Source organism: Doryrhamphus excisus, chromosome 5 (genome assembly GCF_030265055.1).
Source record: "Doryrhamphus excisus isolate RoL2022-K1 chromosome 5, RoL_Dexc_1.0, whole genome shotgun sequence".
Classification (NCBI taxonomy): Eukaryota; Metazoa; Chordata; class Actinopteri; order Syngnathiformes; family Syngnathidae; genus Doryrhamphus; species Doryrhamphus excisus.
The window spans coordinates 5,324,719-5,347,804 of NC_080470.1; the positions used below are offsets into that span (position 1 = coordinate 5,324,719).

General features: G+C 41.0%; 3 protein-coding genes across 24 annotated transcripts in view; 2 read left to right on the forward strand and 1 right to left on the reverse strand.

Moving 5' to 3' along the window:
* Positions 1–11,065, forward strand: part of dock7 (dedicator of cytokinesis 7) — a 38,743-nt gene extending 27,678 nt beyond the window's left edge. For 11 of the 19 annotated variants that reach the window (XM_058072835.1, XM_058072839.1, XM_058072843.1 and 8 more), the window contains 16 exons: positions 788–884; positions 1,034–1,168; positions 1,274–1,426; positions 1,590–1,748; positions 1,859–1,959; positions 2,164–2,356; positions 2,451–2,594; positions 2,736–2,867; positions 3,894–3,908; positions 6,543–6,668; positions 7,728–7,817; positions 7,881–8,117; positions 8,261–8,404; positions 8,500–8,606; positions 9,058–9,225; positions 10,327–11,064. In XM_058072835.1, coding sequence (XP_057928818.1) covers positions 788–884; positions 1,034–1,168; positions 1,274–1,426; positions 1,590–1,748; positions 1,859–1,959; positions 2,164–2,356; positions 2,451–2,594; positions 2,736–2,867; positions 3,894–3,908; positions 6,543–6,668; positions 7,728–7,817; positions 7,881–8,117; positions 8,261–8,404; positions 8,500–8,606; positions 9,058–9,225; positions 10,327–10,369 — 2,044 coding nt within the window. In that variant the 3' untranslated portion in view covers positions 10,370–11,064. The other 8 variants (XM_058072836.1, XM_058072840.1, XM_058072855.1 and 5 more) reach the window with 5 other exon arrangements.
* Positions 11,066–11,168: 103 nt separating this feature from the next.
* On the reverse strand, positions 11,169–16,920 carry usp1 (ubiquitin specific peptidase 1). 2 transcript variants are annotated; one of them, XM_058072856.1, is made up of 9 exons: positions 16,499–16,659; positions 16,104–16,292; positions 15,184–15,325; positions 14,552–14,653; positions 14,306–14,475; positions 13,391–14,082; positions 13,138–13,296; positions 12,531–12,732; positions 11,169–12,154 (listed from the first exon to the last, which is right to left on the reverse strand). In XM_058072856.1, exons 1-9 carry the CDS (start codon positions 16,519–16,521, stop codon positions 11,419–11,421), a joined length of 2,415 nt encoding a protein of 804 aa, XP_057928839.1. In that variant the 5' UTR covers positions 16,522–16,659; the 3' UTR covers positions 11,169–11,418. The 2 variants fall into 2 exon arrangements, with proteins under 2 accessions (XP_057928839.1, XP_057928840.1); XM_058072857.1 differs by lacking the exon at positions 16,499–16,659 and adding an exon at positions 16,761–16,920 and having other exon boundaries at positions 11,170–12,154.
* A 733-nt stretch (positions 16,921–17,653) lies between these two features.
* The window catches only part of kank4 (KN motif and ankyrin repeat domains 4), a 136,791-nt gene continuing 131,358 nt past the window's right edge, over positions 17,654–23,086 (forward strand). For 2 of the 3 annotated variants that reach the window (XM_058072409.1, XM_058072414.1), the window contains exon 1: positions 17,654–17,742. The gene's annotated coding sequence lies outside the window, so the exon portion shown is untranslated. Of the gene's footprint in view, positions 17,743–19,860; positions 20,708–23,086 lie in introns of those variants that run through there. The other variant, XM_058072410.1, reaches the window with a different exon arrangement.

A 23,086-nucleotide genomic window follows, 5' to 3' on the forward strand; every position in this document is an offset into this window, starting at 1 on the left:
CAATGGCTTTTTAATGTGTGTTGCTGATTGTTAGCCTGAGAGTGGTGTGTTTTCCTTCTTAATGTGGCAGATAAAAAAAGCATTTTGTCGTTTGTTCTTTTTTTTATCATAAAGCATATATATAGATTCTGGGAAATCAGAGCCAAGTGGTAATATTATCCTCAAATTTACTTTAATACCTTGTGCTACCCAATAAGTAGTCTTAATACATGAATACATCTTAACTCCCCTGATGTGTCACAGGTTTAGTCTGGCTATCACGAGGTATCTTTGTAAGCCAGTATTGCTGAAACACAAGAGTTTGAACACAAGAATCCAACTCTGATGCTCTGGCACTTCTAAAGGGGTGGACCACTGTAATGTAAATAATTAGGTCGGGCAATTCAAACCAGTCTAAGAAAAAATCGCTACGTTTTCAGCAGCCCCATTTATGTATGAAAAATGAATCAATCACAAAGAATTATTTCTGTTGTATTTTACTATTATTGAGAAGGTAACATCTCAATGTTGTATTAATTGATAATCTAATTGGAAATGGGCCCTTATGTCCCCTAAGAGACAGCAGCATACCTTTGGTGCCTGTGGCTTTTACAAGGATGAAGACAAACCACTGCTGTAAAAATCTCCCATTTACGAAAATGACTTTCTAATATCTTCTCTGGGAAAATCTGCTTCATTGTGGTGCCTGGAAATAAGACCTCCTGGACTTTTTACTTTGGGCAATGTTGAAGTGTTGGTACTTCCCACATATTGATGCTGGTTTCTGTTTTTGTGATTGTGATTGTAGGACCAGAGCAGAGTTGGAGCATGAAGCGCTTATTGATGGCAACCTCGCAACGGAGGCCAACTTGATCATCCTTGATACATTGGAGATCATTGTGCAGGTATTTCAGACAACATCCATCCATCATTTTTTTTAATACTGCTTGTACTCATTAGGGTCATGGGTAAGCTGGAGCCTATCCCAGCTGACTTGGTGTTAAAGGTGGGGTTTTGTTCAACTATTTAACAATAACTATTTGTCTGTCTTCAGACGGTATCAGTGACCGAATCAAAGGAGAGTGTCCTTGGTGGGGTGCTGAAAGTCTTGCTTCACAGTATGGCTTGCAATCAGAGCGCTCTCTACCTGCAGCACTGTTTTGCCACACAGAGAGCACTGGTGTCGAAGGTGGGTAATCTTTAAATATAACAGCATGTATTAAAATACTTGCGTTGTGAGTTGTTTTTATTAGCCTGCCTTTGGGTGACGTGGGTGTTTTTCCTTTCGGTTTAGTTTCCTGAACTGCTGTTTGAAGAGGAGACGGAGCAGTGTGCCGACCTGTGTCTGCGACTGCTAAGGAGCTGCAGCAGCAGTATAAGTACCATCAGGGCCCATGCCAGCGCCTCCCTCTACCTCCTCATGAGGCAGAACTTTGAGATTGGGAACGTGAGTTCACTTTTGCAAGCAAGCATGTATTGTTTATCCCTCACTTGATGGATCGATACCGTTGATGATGAGTTTCTGGCATTATCTCCCCTCTATTATTAAAGTCTTTTATTTGTCATAACCATTTTTGTGTCTGCTATTTCCTGTTTGTCATTTTTTTTAGAATTTTGCAAGAGTGAAGATGCAGGTGACCATGTCCCTTTCTTCATTGGTGGGAACATCCCAGAATTTTAACGAGGAGTTCCTACGCCGATCTCTGAAGACCATCCTTACTTATGCTGAGGAAGACCTTGAGCTTAGGGAAACTACTTTTCCAGACCAGGTATAACTATGACATCAGAATATATTTGTTGTGATTTGTGTTACCGTAAACCTGGCAGAATTTTGGGAAATAACCTATGGAATTGAATGCTCACTTTGGTTTTGTTTTAGGTGCAAGACCTTGTGTTTAACTTGCACATGATCCTGTCTGACACAGTCAAGATGAAGGAACACCAGGAAGACCCAGAGATGCTTATTGATCTCATGTACAGGTAGAAAGCTGTAGCACATTCAATAAATCCCTGTTGAATGCAAATTATAGTGTTTCCCCTACCATCATGTGTGAGCCTCAATTGTAAGTAGAGGAGCAATTTGTGTTGATACCCCACCACCCCCCACGGCTGTAAACAGTGTAGTATGTTCCCCATCGGTCATCATCAGTATTTTAATGACATTAAATCCATATTCATCTGTAGAATTGCCAAAGGTTACCAGACGTCACCAGACCTCCGGCTCACATGGCTCCAGAACATGGCTGGAAAGCACTCTGAGAGGAACAACCATGCCGAAGCTGCTCAGTGTTTGGTGCACAGTGCTGCCTTGGTAGCGGAATACCTAAGCATGTTGGAGGATCGCAAGTATCTTCCTGTCGGCTGTGTCACCTTCCAGGTCAGGACATCTTGTGACATTTTTGCATGTGAACTACCCGCCAGTGTATGTGTATTTTTTTATTCATTGTGTTTGTGCATTTATGTACGTGCAGTATATTTCCTCCAATGTGTTGGAGGAGTCTGCAGTTTCTGATGATGTGGTGTCACCGGATGAGGAAGGCATCTGCTCAGGGAAATACTTTACTGAGCTCGGCCTAGTGGGACTCTTGGAACAGGCTGCTTCATCCTTCTCTTTGGTGAGAATGATAAAGGGTGGATGAAGGATTACAGAATGTGCATCATTCCTTCTCAAACCACAAATCACTGGGCTTGTTGGTAATTGTAATTACATCAAATGCTGTTACAATTCTTAGTGTATCTTTTTTTTTCCCTGTTAGGCTGGCATGTACGAGGCAGTAAATGAAGTGTACAAGGTACTGATCCCAATCCATGAAGCCAACCGGGATGCAAAGAAGTTAGCCACCATCCATGGTAAACTGCAGGAAGCCTTTGGCAAAATTGTCCATCAGGTGAATATGTATTCTTTTTGCATTGTCTCTTCAAAGCCCCCATGGTTTAATGCAGGATTTATGTTGACATAGGCAGATTATTTTACAGTCATCCCTCATTCATCATGTGTGAGTCCACCCCATGATGGTGTAGCCATCTGACCCAGACTGAGAGACCATTTAAAGGCTAAATATTCATATTTTCTGAGATACTGTATTTTGGGTTTTCATCATCTATAAGCCCAAATCATCAAAATTTCAAGAAATAAATGTTCCACTTTGTGTAATGAATTTGTATACTATATGGGTTTCACATACTGAAATTAAAAGTATTGAACTTTTTAATTATTATTATTTTTTTTAGATGTACCTCTATCTGGGGTCACCAAGTTTTTTTGTTGTTTTTTTTCCAAGTGTGGCGCAAACGCTCACTCGTCACGGTCCTCATTAGACTGACGTGCATCCACCACGTCGTCACGTTTGCAGAGGGCATGCGTGTCACCCTTCAACCATAACCCGACGCAGCCCCTCACACAACGAAAGTTCCTCCTGCACGGAAAGTGCTACATAGTGTCTGCATGCTCCCAAATCCGTACTGAGGCGGTACTCGTCCCCAAAAACTTCAGTATCAATATTTGGTCCTGAACTAGAAACTTAAATTCCAAAATATCCTTTACATAACCGCAGCGTCGCATGCTTACACCGTATTTCTTAATATTGCATTTCGAGAAATGAATGCAGTGGAAAACAACAACTGAGCAACATATACCACCATTCACAATGTGTGCATTTTGAGAGCGTTTTATTGCATGCATGTTTTATTACATTGCACCAGTTAGCCGTTTTACCCGATATTACACCCACTGAGTGAGTGTGTATACTTTTGCAAATACCTTTTACTATTTGTTTGGCAGGAAACAAAGTGTGCATGAAGTTTTTAAGGACTTATGGCATGGAATTAGAGTCCTCCTGTAACATGACTGAATGTGTGGCAGGAGTTGTAAGTGTGCTGTCGTTCACATGTCCTGTGTTCTGTTTATCACACAGAGTACTGGCTGGGAGGTAGGTGGTTAAACTGTTCCTGCTTGGCCCTGCTCGTCTTTGTTTATTTACCTTTTTTTTTTTTTCACATTATGATTTTTATTCACACTCATTTCATTTGCTAGCGGCAAGCTATCTGATACTCGCTTTGCTTTTCACATACGTCTAGTCCAGTAACATCTGCAGGCAACGTCAACTGCCTGCCACCATGAGGCACCAACACCTTTTGTTTTCCTCTCACCTCTCCCCTCGTGTAGTGCGAGAGGGACCTTTTATTGTATGTGACACCGTTAACAGGCTGTGTGCATGGGAGCCACAGTGTCTGACACTAAAAGTCTTGAAGTGAATGCATTACCTGCGCATTCTGCACTTTCCTAGTCCTCATCTTCTGTCCGCCTGATGTGTGTCAGTCAGAGCACACCCGTACACTGACATCACTCGCTGTCATACTTCCTCATATCTTTACTCCCGGGGCTCGATTTCAGTGCAGTGTTTTTATGTCTCGGCCTCTCTGGTTTAACCATGGGTCAGTGTTCCACACACAATTGGATAATGATACAAACTGGCATCAGAGTTAAGCTTGAGAGCATCATATGTCTCAAGATGATTTGTCTAAAAGTCACAGTGATCGCTTTTGAACTTGATTTTTTTATTTTTACCCTGTTTTTTCACTTGTTTAAACTAAATCGACCCCTGTTTATTATGATTTCCATCCATTTACTATGTCTAGTTAACAGTATTAACAATTTGTGGTTGTTGCATGGACAGAGCACTCATTTCTTCAGAAACTGCACTGACTGCACTGACAGTGCATGGTGTGTTTTGGAGATTGTGGACCTTTTATTTTCTCACTGTTTGACTATTTTTTTCCCCCCTTTGTTACCATCTACCTTTTGCATGGTGTAGATCCTCCACAATCAGTTCTTGTTCTGACATTCTATTTTTGTTGGTGTAAATTCCAACGTGCTGATTGTTAGTTGTGTTGTTTTTGAACATTTTGGGGGAAAGTTAATTCTGATTAAAATTTGTTCTGTTTTCTCCTTTTTTGTTTATTCTCCTGGTTGCCGACCCCTCCTTCCCACTTTACTTAATTGTTTCTTGTGGTAAGTTTCTTTGTTTTCCGGGCTTCTCACATTTCTGCTCATATTTAATTTTACGATTAGCATATGTCATGGCACTCCTGAATGCATTTAGTTTTGGATTTATCATTATTTATTAACAGTCTTTCCGTTTCTTATGCTTCACACAGACACACACACACACACACACACACCATACTTGTGAGCAGGTTGTGGACATCAGCCTAGATAAGGGGTGGGCCAGGCAAAGTTATGAATCGTGGGCCACATTGGATAAAAACAATTGACTTGTATGTTACCAACGTCTATATATAGGTGCCACGAAATGAAAACAGAACACATCCATAGCAAGTAAATGCATGACAAATCAACTACTACTACAACTATATGCGTGACAAACACCAGCTAAGCGCTAAACATAACAGGTAACCTAAAGCTGTTATTTCCAAATGCCCGCAAGGCATGCTAGGTAGCTCCTCAATGTATTTTTTGCAGTAAAGCAATAATGCTGGGAGAAACAATAGTGCAAGCTACCCAGCAGGCCTTGCGGTAGAAATATGTTTTTTGGGGGGGACATGGGTATTGTGCATAGATATTTAATTGAATGCACACATGGTGCAGTAGGTACGTTACTCTGTCCGCCATGTCTGTTGATGGGTTGTGTGGATCGTTTTTTTTGTAGTAGATATTTTGGTAACTCAAGCTTGCAACAGTAGCACTGCAAGTCAGTTTTGCTATTAAAAATGTACGCGGGCCTAATGTGGCACCCTGGCCCGGATATTTGTCCACCATACATTTATCTTCATGTGTGACCTGTTCATCATCTGGGATGATGTTGATGTTGACATTTGAGATTGTGTTTCCCACAAGACTGCAATCTATTTGTGGTGGTGTTTTGCAGAGGCGGATGATTGGCGACATCGTCTAATTTGAATAATTGGTCAAGATGCATGTGTGTATAATGTTTATAGATGCTGTAGGAGACAAAATGTGTGCTACAAACAACTTTCTTCTGTTGCTTTTTTGTGGGTTTTTTTTTGTCATGTCAAAAGCAAGGCCTGCTTTTAGATGGGTGGGGGCCAATACGTTCGTGCTTGTTGGAGTCTTCAGAAATGTCCAATAAGATCAGAAAATCTGTTTTTGATTCTGTTTGAATACTCGCTGAGTTTAGCAACACTGATCCGTCCTGCTACATCTTCTTGTTCTCTGATGCCATCTACTGTAGAGAACTCCATTGACAACAAGTCGCGCCAATTTTTGTTTTTGTGTGGCAGTACAATTTAATTCATGTCGGTCTAAATGCGTATGGGTAATTCTGGAATTGAATGAAATATGTTGATGGCTGGTAAAAATTACAGCTAGTTTTCCTTTGGTGTCATATTCATAATTGTGGGGGTTGATCAAAATGAGAAAAGATCCAAGATTGATAAGTACGTTAAAGAAAAAGTCAAATGACTCCATTTTCCTGCCGCATACTAAACTGTATTGAGTACACCTTTTTTGAACTATTTTCTGATGCGGGTGTTGCTTTCACGCAGTACTTACACGTCATTTCTTTTGTCTGCAGGATGGAAAGAGGATGTTTGGAACATACTTTCGTGTTGGGTTTTACGGTTCCAAATTTGGCGACTTAGATGAGCAGGAGTTTGTTTACAAAGAACCAGCCATCACCAAGTTGGCTGAAATCTCTCACAGGCTGGAGGTGAGTATTGCAAAGACGTATTAGTAGTCACATTGGCTACACATTAATTTTAGGTACTTGTAATACTGATTTGATTTTGTCTGTGGCTACATCCAAACTGTAATCCCTCGTTTATCACACATGGGTCAGACCCAATCGTGATAAGCTTTGCTTATTTATGAAGCAAATATATTTGTGGTTAGAGCATAGAAAACTTATTTACAGCCTTCTAAATAAGTTTTTTTAATGTTATTAGAGCCCTCCTGGCATGAACTAACACCCCTATAGTCACCTTTACACTCATATTACCCAATATAGTAGAAAAAAATGAGAGTAAAATTGGAGTTACAGCTGCTATGGATGGGCTGTCGATGTGATGACTGTTGCTGAAGTTGACACTGTAATCAAAACATGTTTGTGTCAATGCGAGGGGTCTCACTCGCTAACATTTTGTATTTGCTGAAGCATTGTGGGTGAGTTTAAGAGCTAAATGCTAATGATAACGAAAAATAGTAACACAAAAATATGCTTGCTCATTGTATATTATTTTAAAAAATCTATCAGGGGCGGCACGGAGTACGAGTGGTTAGCGCGCAGACCTCACAGCTAGGAGACCAGGGTTCAATTCCACCCTCGGCCATCTCTGTGTGGAGTTTGCATGTTCTCCCCGTGCATGCGTGGGTTTTCTCCGGGTACTCCGGTTTCCTCCCACATTCCAAAAACATGCTAGGTTAATTGGCGACTCCAAATTGTCCATAGGTATGAATGTGAGTGTGAATGGTTGTTTGTCTATATGTGCCCTGTGATTGGCTGGCGACCAGTCCAGGGTGTACCCTGCCTCTCGCCCCAAGACAGCTGGGATAGGCTCCAGCACCCCCGCGACCCTCGTGAGGAAAAAGCGGTAGAAAATGAATGAATGAAAGGATAACTATCGGGCCGACCAAATAGTCACAATACTATTTTTCACCAGCTGACAATTCCAAGTCTTCTGACATGTTTTATCATGCATGTTTTCGGGATGCTACCTAACTCTAGTTTATTTACGGTTCAATGAACATGTACCTTTTTGTTTCCTCGCAGGGTTTCTACGGGGATCAGTTTGGTGAAGATCAAGTGGAAGTCATTAAGGATTCCAACCCAGTAGACAAGTGCAAGCTCGACCCCAATAAGGTTGGACAAAATCAAAACATTATCCGACCATAACGGTATAGGCTAACTCCTGTCTTTTTCCAGGCCTTCATCCAGATCACGTACGTGGAACCGTACTTCGACACTTACGAAATGAAGGACCGCATCACGTATTTCGACAAGAACTACAACCTGCGGCGTTTTGTCTACTGCACCCCCTTCACGCTGGATGGACGAGCGCATGGGGACCTGCACGAGCAGTTCAAGCGCAAGACCATCCTGACCACCTCCCATGCCTTCCCTTACATTAAGACACGCATCAACATCATCCACAAAGAGGAGGTAAATAAGACAAATTAAGAAAAAGTGACCATCGATCCACATTTTTTTTCATTCCGGATCTTCCGATATCAACCAATACCAGAGCTCCGATACCTTCCGTATCATCAACAAGAAGAAAAGTGACTCTTGTTGTCCCCTTCCAGATTATTTCCACCCCCATTGAGGTGGCCATCGAAGACATGCAGAAGAAGACACAGGAGCTGGCCTTCGCCACCCACCAGGATCCTTCTGATGCCAAGATGTTGCAGATGGTCCTACAGGGGTCCGTGGGCACCACTGTCAACCAGGTGAACGTTGATACCATCTCTCATATGGTCCCGACTTGTTAAGCAGACAAGTCCTTAACGTTCTAAATCTGTTTTCAAATGTGTCTTTTGTTCAGGGGCCGTTGGAGGTTGCCCAGGTGTTCCTATCCGAAATCCCTAGCGACCCCAAACTGTACAGACACCATAATAAGCTACGACTCTGCTTCAAGGACTTCACAAAGAGGTAGGAAACTGGAAATATTGGACAAAATTGATAGGAAATTGAACAATCATGATAAAGCAGCATCCAAGCATCCAGTCTACGGACAATTTAGATTCAACCATGCATGGGGAGAACATGCAAACACACACAAAATGGAGATTCCGGAATGTGTGGTCAAGATGCTAACCACTGGGGCACAGTGCAGCTAAGATCAAACACTATTAATGCACAAAATAATCATCAAACTTACAGTATTTGTTCATATGATGCACACAGAGCAGTGTCACCTTACTGCTCAGAGGCGTTCAGGTGCACTCGTAATTGGTGAGTGTTACGACGTGCAGGGATCCATTGTATTCATATATTATTCTGCCCAGATTTTTCCCGGGTCTTCCTATGTAGAATACAAATTGATGAACTTTCGGAATAAAGTATGATATAATTATTCTGGAAAAAACCCACATTCCCCAAGATGTGAAGATGCCCTGCGGAAGAACAAGAGCCTGATTGGTCCCGACCAGAAGGAATACCAGAGGGAGCTGGAGAGGAACTACCACCGCCTGAAGGAGGCGCTGCAGCCTCTCATCAACAGAAAGATCCCTCAGCTTTATAAACCAGTGCTGCAGGTCAACTCGCACAGGTAGGTTTCCTTCCTGGTCCATAGCGACGCGAGAAGAATAAGAATAAAGTTGGAAATAAACGACCAAAAAAAGTAAATTTAAGACAAAAAAAAGTTGTATATTTTTGAGGGGGAAAAAGGTTGTAATATTACCTTTGCCCAAGGCCTGTTATGACAGTATTAAAGTGTTAAAAGTAAAGTATTTAAATAATCAGAGATTTTTTGACTAAAGCTGTAAATTTATTAAAATAAAGTCGTACATTTACAAGAAAAAAATCGTAACATCATGAGAATAAATTCATACATTTATGATTTTTTTTGCTCGAAAATGTACCAACTTATTCTCTTAAATGTGCAATGTTTTTTCTCGTAAATGTGTAACTTTATTCTCGTAAATGTATTATTTTTTTCTCGTAAATTTGTTACATTATTCTTGTAAATTCGTGCCTTTTTTGTAAATTTATGACTTAATTGTTGTAAAAATTATTAAAAAAAAATTCTGCACATTTGCGATTTCAGTCCTCTTAAATTTATGGCTTTAGTCTTATAATATTACAGCTTTTAAATGTACAACTTAATTTTTATTACATTTTTTACTTTAATTTTTTTTAATTTACAAGAATAAAGTTGGAAATTTACAAAAAAAAAGTAACAAAGTAAAAGTATGTAAAGTCAAATGTACAAGAATAGTCTTTTTTTCTGTAAAATTATTACTGTATTCTCATTACCACTTTTTTCACAAATTACTTTATTCTCGAAAATGTAAATTTTTACTTTTTTTCTTGTAACTTTACGAAATAACTCTAGTAGATTTTAATCTTTTTCCTCATATGTTTACAACTTTAGTCTTATACATTTTCTGACTTTATTCCCGTAAATGTACCAGTTTGTTCTTGTAGATTTACAACTTTTTTAACAGAAATTTTAAGACTTAATTCTCATAATTTATATACTATTTTTTAAAATAAATGTACGACTTTATACTCAAAATGTCAGGGTTGTTTTTTTCCAGTGTGACCCTAATACTCTGTCGTACATTTCTCTTCACCAAAGCACCGCATGAAAAAAAACGTGTGATGAACATTCGGAGTAAAAATTTGTTTTTTTTTGTTTTTTTTCCAGAGATTCATTCAGCAGACTAAGTCTTCGCAAAGTTGACATTTGAAGAAGCCACGCAAAGCCACACCAGAAGATGCAATATTAATTTATTCTTGAGTGTAAATAGCAGAACGGTTCGTGAAAAGGCTTCAAGTCGGTACGTCATTCCAGTGTCTTATCCTGTTTACACACAACTCAATCTGCGGGACGAACAAGTGGATCTTCAGTTTTAAAGAGACACCTTGACCTTTTTAGACTTGGGGAATGTTTTCCTCATAGGGTGCATTTTTTTTTTTTTTTAACAATTTTATGTTAACCTTCACTCCACAAGTACGAGCCAGCTTGCTGCAAGCTACCAAAACAAACCAATGCTACCAAGAATGTTGACATTAAGTTATTGGTTGAAGTGCCAAAAAAACTACTTTTTACGCCAAATTCTGACAAACCTTTTTAAATGTCAAGGTGTCTTTTTAATTAACGTATGTGTCAAAGAAATCTGTATTCAATGTGTGCACTTTTTTTAAATTCTGGCGTAGCAATGCATTTTACAACTTGAAAGTTAATGTTATTATGGGGGGGGGGGGTGGAAAAATGAAAATGTGCAAAAAAAAAGTATCATTATTTATCATATTGCTTTACCACTTTTTGTTAAAGCAACAATGCTTCAGTTAGGTACTGAAAATGTATAATTTTATGTAGTTCTGTTTTTGTTAATTTTAATATTTTACAAAATAAATATTTTAATGTTCAGTTGTGGGACGCTGATAATCAGTTGGTGTTTTGTTATTGTCTGGAAAGTAATAGAAATATAGATATAGAAATATATATATATATAGATATATATATGGCTTTTAAGAACGTGAGACAAGACAAGTGTAGCACTTTCATTCACGCAACTTTTAAGTAAAATGATACTTCCAACATACAATCAGAGAAAAAAAAATCATACACAGTACAAAAAATACTTTAGAAAAGCATTTTTAAAAGAAAGCTGGTTTGCTTCTCTAATTGCGGTGACTTTGCACATATACAGAACAAGTATCAAAAGTATATACTGTAGTATTAAATAACTACAGTACATAGTAGAGCTTATCAAGAGTGAACGTTGAGGTGCTGTCAGTGTGTGGTGTCGGCTACTCTCTTATAGAAGAGCAGGTACGGTGTTGAGGAGGAGCAGGTCTGATGGGAGCAGGCTTGGAGGACATCCTGCTCCTCAAACAAACGCACTTCGGAATCGTCGAATAGCAGCCATTTGCCTTCGTACTCGAGGAGGTTGTTCAAAGCCTTCTGCTCCGAGGCCGCCACCTCCTCACAGGATGTTGTCGAAGGTTCCTCCTTTTTTGTCCCCGATTCTGCGTTTTGTTTCTGGTTTAGAGTTTTTCTCTGTTTGGACCCCTCTGTTGTCCCGCTGCTCGGTGTTCCCTCTCCGTCCTTGATACTACCGAGGTCACAGCTCACTGAGCTCCGCTGACCTCCCAGGAGTCCGACCCCACCTTCCGGAAGCTTCTTGCTTCCTAGTTTGCCGCAAGTCATGCTGGGTGCAGGTTGTTCTTTAGCATTCTGCTTAATAGAAACCTCTCCATCGTCGTAGTCCTTCACCTCCTCCTCTTGCTGCTTTTCTGTCTCCTTCCTGTCTTGAAGCCAGAGCTTGGCATCTTCCAAGCCACTCATGCGGACGTAAGCGGTGTAGTGACCACTGCTGATGGACACGCCGCTATGCATGACCACGGCGAAGAGCTCATAGTGTTGACCTTTGCTGGATGACCCAGGGGTGCACCACTCCTCCAGTGATAAAGTCAAAGGTGTCTGCAAGGGTGTGCTCACCTTTGACAGACCTGCGTACGGATCAGTTCTAGGGGAGGGAACAACCAAAACACAAGAAAGATGATGACAAATTGTGCAGGGTGAAATGAGGAATGCAGTATATTCAAGAAATTAAAAAACAAGCAAAAATGTAAAATTCAGCAACAAATTTAAGGAAAAAAGTTGGACTCTAATGAGACAAATGCATAATGTAATGAGGAAAAATAATGTCAATTTAGTAACACAAACGTGAAATATTAAAGAAAAAAATCATTTTAAAAGTCATGAAATTATGACTTTTTGGAAAATTTGGTGTCAGGATTTTTTTTTTAATATTTAATTTTTTTCATCTATAACTATATGTAATTTGTTAACATGATTTTTTCTGTATGTGGCCCTTGGACGCCCCTGGGTTAGCAACTTACTCTAAACTGTTGGCGGAGAAGCGCTTGAGGTGAATGGTGATGACGTCTGGTGTTTTGTCAAACAGAAGACTCCTCTCGGCCTCGGTGTAATGGTGACACGTGTCACAGAAGTACTTGTCTTCTCCAGCGATGCGTTCTACAGATGCAAACTGTGAGATGGACCATTTGAGGGTCTTCTGCTCTAATTTTGGATATGGAGAAACTGTAGAGACAAGAAATATCAATAAGAAAGGTGTGTGTTGTTCGGAGATGAGTAGATCTTCTGACCTTTCCTGCAATGACCAACTTCACAAGCCTAAAGCTATACGTTAAGGTTTTGTTTTTTTTAACGTTTCCCAACCTTTCAGACCACATAATGTTCTAGAAGAGGCTGAGAACCCCTTCTCCTAAACCAGAAAAACACCAAGACCAGTTCCTAGTGAACTATCCAGTTGAGGAGTCTTCCCAATTTGTATCAACAAAAGGATGACCAAATACAGTCCCACCTATGTCATGGTACTAGTGTGGCCTTTTATTGTGGCCAGCCTAAAACCCACCTGTGCAACTATACTGTCAGCGACTTTATAAGCCCTGCCTGTGCGGTGGATGGATTGCTTTAAACCCTCACCTGATGAGAGGTCGTCCGGACTGCTGGGCTCCTCATCCAGCACGGGGACACTGATGTCCTGGAAGTCCTCCCTCCGCTCTGTGAAGCTCTCACACTCCAGACAGCGAGTCCGTAGAACCAGCTGACCCTGGAACAAGCGCTCCATCAAGTCTAGACTGTCTGCAAGGCAACAGAAGCACAAGGAGAAGGTCCAGGTTCATGTTACATTGTTATGTAGGAGTTCCATCAAGGCTGGATGAACATGACGTCATACCGTGATGTTGTGTTTCCTTGACATGGTTGATGTTTGGAGGGATGACCTGACTGTCTTCCGACTCCTCAACCTGAGGTTGCCCGTCATCAGTCACATCGTTTCCTTGCTCTCTTTTTGTTGGGTTCTTTCCAAAAGAGGAAGTGATTTTACCGACCGTGCGAAACATGGACATGATGCTGGTTTGTTTCCCAACCGGCCTGAGCCAGCTCAGTTTGGTACGTTTCTTCTTTTTCCCATCAGTCTCGTTGGAAGTCTTGGCATCATCATCATCCTCTTCCTCCTCCACTTTCATTTCCTTGTCTCTATTTTCTTCCTCTGCAGCTTTGCTCTGGGTGACGTTACAAGACGACTTCCTTTTGGAGCGTGTGACAGGTGCGCTTAATTCGTGCTCCTCTTCGGCCGTCGATTGGCCAGGCTTACTAGATTTTGGTTTCTTTTTGGCATTCCCCATCTCTGTATCGCTCTTCCTCTTTCCACTCCCTTGACCATCATCCTCTGTGATACTATCAGATTCTTGCACTGAATGGCTGCCATTTTCCACATCGGCCTCGGTCACATTGCCAACATCCTGCTTCTCCAGCTTTTGCTCCTTCCTAATGGTGATGCAGGCTTCCTGGATGTAACCCAGAATACACTGCAGAACCTCTTGGGCATCATGCTGGAGATAGCCTTCATACATTGGGTTCAGTTGCCTGCAAGAAATGTAACCAGTAAAATCAGTCGGTGTACTGTTTTTTTTAATGTGATATTGCATTCAAAATATTGAAGCTTTTATAATAAAACATGTACATTCCAATAAGGTGGCTCAATAAAATATTGTTATATTCAATACAAGTTTGCTTCCATAAAACAGCCTCGACGAACAACCTTAACCAATTTGGCTAACTGCAAGCTTAACATGTTCAACGGTGCTACCTGAGTGTGTGAAGAATTTTGCGAGGCGATGTGTCAAGCTCTCTCTCACGGAAGCTCTCGGGACTGAGCAGGAATTTGGCCTGTACCTGCTCCACAGAGGTTATCAGACTGTGAAAGCTCCCTATCAGCTCGATGTGTGCCGCTGAAGACTCAGCAGCACCCTCTGCTGGCTAGAAATGAGATGGAAGGATACAGTCAATTGTGATCGTGACAGAAAAGCAGGGAGGAGGAGAAAAAAGTACTGACCTCTTCACATTTACCAGGTTCTTCAGTCACTTTAGTATTCCTTTTTGACAACTTGTACAAGGACTTGATGCCTTCCTTCAGGCCTGGACAGTGATACAGCACCTGCAGGAGCAATCGTTCAGACGGTAAGGACCTTTTGTGGCCGTATTCCTGAATGATCAACTCCATGGCATTGTACACGCATAGTAAGTATGACAAACTCACCTGGCCATCACACCTAAAGGAACTAAACATGGGATCAGGGCCTCTTTATGGGTATAATAACTTCCACTCGTCTAAGATGTTTCTGCATAATCCACCAGGAATTATTAGTCTTATTTTAGTGGTAAAAGTGGTGTACAGTCTGCTATATGTGCTTGGGTTCCTTTTTTTCCCCAGGAGCACTTTAACCATCTGGAGGTTGATTTGCATAACTGCATGCTAAAAATATATGAACTATAAAACACTGAATACTAAGAGCCTGCAAACACATCTACTTATTTACTTCCCAGACCTCCTTGATATGTTTTGCAATCAAGCAAAAACACATTTTAAAAAAGGGACAACCAGCAGCATTCATGTTAGGAGACAACCACTTTCCCACCTGAGCCATGACTTTTCTCGACAAAACAGCCTTGAAAATGACAACTCACCTGTAAAATGCTGTTCAAATAGCAGGTGTTGCCCCCGTTGCTGAACCCCACAAATGGCACCAAGTCGTCTCTCTTCTCACATGACGGCAAAAGAACAGGAGAGGCAGGGCGTGAAGATGGAGCAGGCACCACCTGATCACAGCTGCGAACACAAACACAGACAGGTTTTGAGCTGGAAAAAATATTGTCTGAAAGCGCAGGCATTTATGAGAGCAGCATAACCATTGATTACATTATTGTCTAATATGCATCAGTCGCCATGACGCGGAAGTCCCTCAAGGAAAAATGCACTTTTTTAATTTTATTTTGGCCATTATGCACAATCCAAGCCGATAAGGTGTGTGTCGAGGTGTCACTACGCCAGTAACGTAGTTCTTCAGCATAACAATGTTAATAATAACATATGCATGTTATATTATGTAACTGGAGGGTTTTGGAGGTTCTTAAATAATGCTTTATAGGTGAGTCCTATCACATGCATTTGTAGTGGCCCCTTTTTTATCTGTTTTCATATCTTTAGAACACGTGTTCAGGTTTCACATAACGATTGTGGATGATGGGCAAAATTCCAAATAAGTGCAGTTTTCCTTTAAGGACCATATTCGCATGAAAACTGATATTTTTCTATGCACTATGGCCTTTCATACAGACGGAAACGCAGACTACGAGTCGAAAGTTTGGACACACTTTCATTTCGTGGCATGAGGAAGTGTGTACAAACTTTTGACTCATTCAATAGCATGAGGAGGTGCGTCCACATTTTTGTCTGGTGGTGTCCTTAAAAATAGAGCTTTAGGAAAACCAGTTTGTTTCATTTTGTGCATTAGTAGAAGCATGCAGGCCGCCACAAATAAATCATGGTACAGGAAACACTGACAAGTATTCAATAAATATAAAAACAATACATTTTTTACACTGACCTGGCTTCCTCCGCTTGAGGCTCAGAGAAATCGAGAGCACGTTTAGTTTCCTTCTTCTGGAAGAATTTCAGAGAGAGTTTATTCCTCTTGATGGGACTCCCAAGCGAGGATACATGTTCACCCTGCAGACCTGGCATCTTCACCCCACTATCTGATGCTGATTTCCTTGAAGGAGTTGCAACAGCGCCCCTGTACGGCACAAGAAACAAACATAACTTCGTATAAACCGGCTACATCAAAGTTTCAATTATAATCACCAGTACGCACACGGCTACGTTTAAAGTACGATTAAAATGACATACAAAGTAGCTGCATTTAAAGATTCAGAACTAGGACTTGTAACGCGGTTACCGACCGAACAAGAAATTATATAATGTCGGTTGGCTAGCACTTACAATGTTGAGACTCTAGCTTTCATTTGTGTTATCAATGGGTTTTGTTCGCGACTGTAATATCCCGAGCACAATGTATTGACACACTATAAACGACAAACATTCGCCGACATTAGAAAGTATTTGCCCTCATGACTTTACTGGTGATAGCCACAAAACAAAACTGGGTCAAAACGGTACGGTGAAAGGCGGAAGTGGGAAGCGAAAGACACGTTTTGCTTCTCCGCTTTGAGAAACCCAACTACAAAATTTGTAACATACTTACTTTAATTCATTCTACATCCAATTTACGTTAGTTCCCGACTTAAATCTTCTAGAATGTAATTGACGCTGCACCTCAACTTGGCGCTTTTTTCCATCGGACGAACTACTGACTTGTGTGCCGCCAGAATAACTGTGGCAATACAGTCAAACGTCAAAAACAGTCAAATATTTGTGCTAAGATAGCCGTCAACTGTGATAGTTGACAAAGTCAACATGACGCTATTGAAATGACAAATTTATCAGCTAAACAAATTAAATACCATTAACATTTGTGTTCTTTGTATCAGGCGCAATATCGGACACCAATATCCTTTAGGGCCATCCAGATTTCTGAGAAGACATGTTTGTAGTTCTCACCGGTTTTTTCCAAGCGGAAGTAGTTTGTAGTCAAACAAACGCCATAAAAGACTAAAGTGGGGTAGTGAGTTCCAATAAAAAAACAGACGAGCCTACATTGTAATACATAAGTAATAATAATAAATAAGTAATACGGTCGTAAAGTTAACTTCAAATGCACATTGCTGAAGCTCGGTTGATTTTGAATTGAATGAAATGGCATACAAAATCTTAACGCATGCATGTCTCATTCCCCTTCACAACTAGTACAGATACAATTGTGAAAATAAGACAGGAAGTGAAATTGTTCCAATCGGTGATTGATTCTTCACATAAATGAGTAGCTGTTCAAATACGTGGCCTGACCTGGAAATAATAACAACTGTACTGTAATACAGTGGTAAAATCAGTACTATACGTACTGTAGTTTGCCCGCCCATTACTTGAAAAAATAATCAAACAAACAAAAGGCATCACCTTTAGACCTGAAGGTTTAAGTGCAGTTGTTAAAGTCAATGTCGTTTATCGGCCAGCAGGGGGCTCTCCTGTCACTGGCACCATGACGCCATCCAACGGCATCATCCACCGTCACCGGAGCATCTCCACATCTGACAGTCAGTCCAGGCTACTCGTCCACAAATTGAACGGTGAGATACTATTTATGTTTTCTTGGCTTTTCTGTTGTGCGATTTGTAGAGAAAAAAAAACCCCGACTTGCTTCCGTGCGAATGTTTTATTTGAATCACATGCAATGTTGATGAAAATGAGGAGGGGATGCAGAGTTGTTTTGCGAGAAGAAGACGCTTGCACTTAAATGCGGCGGGAGGGGGAAAAACAAGAAAAGACATGTGTGTGATATGTCATTGAGGGGAGGTATTTGTCAATAACGATGGTGTTTATGCATAATGGAGCTGCTGCAGAGTGAGCTGCATGGTCAGCAGCAAGTGCATGCATCGATGGACGAGTAGCAGCTACAGCTTCCTTAACCCACCAGGAGCCTTCTGACTTGGTCACCAAGTGATTTTAGTCATAGCATTACAGTGGCGAATTGCAGTAGTTAAGATATGCATGGCTTCCTATGGGGATGCAATCTCTGGTGGTAATATATTAATAACAGAGCGACTGCTTGCCATCACCTTCATCCTTGTCTTATCTCTTCAGGAATGGCTTCAAGTGTACAGTAAAGCAAGGTGTAGCTCATATATCACATGCCACCATAATACTGAGCAAGTTTACTATGTTTAGTAATACACGGTGATTTATAGGCCAGCAGGTGTTTCATGGAGGAAGGTCACTGCACATTGCATGCTCTACGGATTGCCCTTTCTTACTCACTGGATGGCTTACATTTGAGCAGCAAGATGAGTGTGAACATCTGTTTAAGGGCTGTTATACTATTCTAGCTGCACCTGACCCTTGACCTTGATGTGCTTGACAATTTTTTTTCAAAAATATCACTTTGTCTGCTATTTATTTCAATATTATACTCTTCAGTAATTGGTGGTGCATTGGGGGAAAAAGGAGGTCCGTTGCTACTGGTTTCTTGGGAAAAAGAGGCTGCTTTGTTGGATGTGTACAAACCATCCAATAGTGAACGCACATGTTTCAGTATAGTGGCCACCTGCAGGCAGATCCTGTGAGAGTTTAACCCCCAACCTGGGGTAGTAATGAGGGTCATTGTCAATGCATGGTGCAGTAGAGCTGGCCTCTATCAAGGCAGGCTTTGTCCCAAGAGGCACAGAACTCTCATAGCTGGAGGAGCAGAGTTGGGCGGGTTGGCGGCTCAAAAGCCTTGGCCCGTGATACGAAACAAACCCCCCTTCCTCCACCTGCAATGTACCCCAGCGGGGCAATAAGGGGGGAATTGAAAGCCCGTTGAGCGATAGGCAAAGGTGCACTCCAAGAATGTCCGGTATGTTGTATTTCACCTGGCAACAATCCACTTGTCTGTGTTCAGCTTTACTTAAAACTTACTGTCCAATTAGATAACCTAGTATGTTATTTGATGTGTAAATAACAACACTGTTGTTTGTGAGCATCAAATTGTGGTGATCGGTAACTTGATTTTTGGGTTGATAATGTTGCATCTGTATGTCACACCTTCTTTCTGTTTATGGCATAACCATATGATTGAATATTAGGGGTGATAAGACTCATCTTTCATCAGAAAAAAAATGTTTCTACCTTTTTCCATTCTTTAGTAATCAGCAGTAGAACATAAGTAAGCTTCAGAAAAGATGCACTAATAAAATTCACTACTGCCACCCTGTGGCTGTTTTTTTTTTGGCTTAAAACTGCACCAAACATGCTCTCTTCTATTGTGGAGTTGCATCATCACCGTTTTGTGATGATGCAAAAAAAAAAAAAACGTCTTTGGCAGCGAACTAGGTAATAAAACTACAGTGAAGAAACGCATGACAATATGTATAACCATCATTCATTCATTTTCGATGCTGCTTATCCTCATTAGGGTCACGGGGGGTGCTGGAGCCTATTTCTGCTGTCTTCAGGCGAGAAGCGGGGTACACCCTGGGCTGGTCGCCAGCCAATCACAGGGCACATATAGACAAACAACCATTCACACTCACATTCATACCTATGGACAATTTGGAGTTACCAATTAACCTAGCATGTTTTGGAATGTGGGAGGAAACCGGAGTATCTGGAGAAAACCCACACATGCACAGGGAGAACATGCCGAGGGTGGAATTGAACGTGGGTCTCCTACCTAGGACAATTTGGAGTGACCAATTAAGTTAACATTCATGTTTTTGGAATGTGGGAGGAAACCGGAGTACCCGGAGAAAAACTTGGCATGCACGGAGAGAACATTTAAACTCAACACAGAGTTGTCCAGATCTTCCAGAATGTGTGGCCAACAATTTCTATTACTTTACACTTTGTGTGTATGCTGCCGGCCCCGCCTCCACCCACCGGGATAAAGAGACTGTACGACTGATAAAACAGCTTACTCCATTCATGTTGTTGTTCTATGGAAGAAACCAATGCACAAAGTGAGTGAACCCCCGACTCCAAACATGGAGACGAGGAAAACAGACACATACTGAATATTGAATTATAGCCCTTCCAATCATGGGTAGTCCTGTCCTGAGTGCATACATCCAACATGGAGATCTCATAGGGAGAATAGCATTTTCCTATTTGTGGTTAGTGGTTGAAACTCATTAGATTATGCAGTTGTACTTAATGTAGTCAGTGTTATAGCTTGGCCTACACATTCTCTCCACTTCACTCTCTCTGCATTGTGAGAAGCATCTGAGCGACTCCCATGTGCGATGCAGGCTGAAGATGTGGGTGTATCCACTCAGCCGCTCTGTTAGGAAGCCCTAACCCTTCCATCCTACTCAGTCTGCTCCTCGACTCTCACTGCTCTTGTGTTTCAGTCCGTCTGCCTCCCCTCCAGTGTAGTTTCACTTTCCACTGTTCATCAGCATCGAGGATACACACACACACACACACACACACATACAGACGTTTCTTTCCTCGTGGGCACACTTTTGCATGGTAGAGACAATTACTGCGGAAAGCGCCAAAAAGTGAGGAAGTGTAGCACAGCTGATTTTCCAAAGGATTCTGAACACAGCTACAGAGGTAAGGGAAGAACAATAATGATACAGTTTTTTCTTTTCTTTAACTTTCTTTTTTGTGACTGTATCCAAGTTTTTCAATCTGTTCTTTCAACTGACTATATTATGTTTCATTTTAAAGATCGTCTAGTGGCTTTTTACGGCGCCATATTCGCATCCTCAAGTCAACATTTAAGTATTTGTGCTCACATGTAGCCTTTTGTGTGCTGAGGTTCTTCTTTAGTTCAACTGTCAGGGATTTAGAGCATCCGTACCGTCGATCCTTTTTTCCCAAGCTTCTCGTTATCTGTGCCAGTTTTGGGTAAAGTTCCCTGCTGACCTGACTAATGTCTTACAGCTGGTGCTTGACATGTGTACGCAGTTACAGTACACACATTCTAGAGGGTATGCTCATCAAATAGGTGTTGGAAAAATAGATGGATGGAGATGGTTTAGAATGATAATATGTGTTCTTGGTGATCTGCATGCATTCACTTTGCATCACTGCTTTGCCTTTCCCTCGCTCTCTCTCTCTCTGACGCTCATTTACAACCTCCCCGCCTTTCCTCTATCTCAGCTCTCTCAGCGTGTGCATGTATTCACAGTCAGTCTCGGTCATTACTCTGCATGCCTGCCACACAGCATCGGCCATGGATGGTTGGCAAACCACAGCTAGACAGCAGTAAAAAAAAGCCACCCATTTCCGCTATAAGGGACTTGTTTACAAGGAGCCACGGTGCCAATGTTTATGATGCGTGTGCAGTGTCTTCCATACATCCATTTGTTGTGTCCCGCCACAGATACATTTGGCGCTACCTTTGTATTAATTTCTGGGATGCACAATATTTTTTTAAGCCAATGCTATTAACTCCCTGCTTCTGAAGACCAATTCAGATTACTTTTTATATGTATTATTTTGGAGTTTGTGCACATCTGGAGGTTAGAATGACTCAAACAAACTGTACCTGTAGATTTGTCCTTATTTTTAATTAATAAAATTAATAATAATTAATTTTAATTAATTATAATGGCATCACCACTATTAAAAAAACATTGAAAAAACATGGCTGCAAGGGGTTTACTCAACAAAAAAGCTGTATCTTCAAGAATGGTGAAGGGCATAGTTTCTCTGGAAAGGTTTTTTGCACTTTTAAAATGATAGGAACAAGTCCCGGACCCCGAGTGTTGTTGCGATGCTGGCGTTTCAGGTGTCTGAGAAGGTGTATTGTGTTTGCAGAGCATTTGGCAAAATGTCTTTCACTGAAACGATGAGAAGTCACACTCAATATTACAAGTAAGCTCGAGTCCACAAGGCTATTTGCGCATTACAGAAAAGGAGCGCTTGATTTGCTAACTAAGTTAAAGCACATCATGGGTAATCTCGCCTCATTAGCATGTTTTGTTTTTACTGTTATCAGATTTATTGGTATGACGTCATAGTTCCTTATCGGCCCAATTAGTTTTCTTGCTATCTGTTCATCTTAATCGTTACAACTCTGTATGCGATTGACTGACAAGAGTGTCTGCATCTTGCTGGCATGAATAAATCAACTCCAAATATGAAATCAGCCAAGAAATCAGCCAAGGAAGCTCACCAGCTTTTGTCTTTAATGCGTAACACTTCATTTTTATAACAGCAGCCCCATGGTTAAAATATCTGATACAGGAAACCACCATCCGTACTGGATGTGTGTTAAAAGGGCATATTATTATTCATACACATTGTCATTTGCAATGAGATTGACTAATTTTAGCGCCCAGTCCGCCACATTGTGTGTGTATGTGTGTACGTGTGTGTCAGTATGATTTCCTTAGAGGTGCTGAAAGGTGATTCATTTCATCTTGCAGGCTACTGGCTTCGAGAGGCGTTACTGTAATGAGGCAATGATGTGTGATTTGCAAAGTGCCCCTGACAGAACAACTATCTGCGAGATGTGTTAGGGAACCATAATCAGCAAACAGAGGGTTTTTTTTTTGGGGGGGGGGGGGGGGGGGGTGTTCCACACTATTTATTTATTTCTTTTAATGATAATCTGATGTGAAAGTTCTGTTTCGTAGACCGTTACCATACTTTCATACTTTTCAGACTAGCATTTATTCGTCAGAAATACATTTGGTGCTGCCTGTTTGCTTTTGAACATAAACATATTATGATGGGACTATCTACAGTACAGTAGATGACCTCGTAATTCCGCTTCTTAACATACCTCATACTAAGGTTGGGTTGGTATCATTTGAGTTTGCGAGATTCCTATTATGATTCCGATTTCTTGATTTTTTATTTTCTTCTTTATTTCCAACATCATCCAAAGCACAACAAACCAAACATAAATCAACACAATAAAAATACCCATGTACATGTAAACATACACATGTTCGAAAGGGAATGGGAAGAAATCAAGAC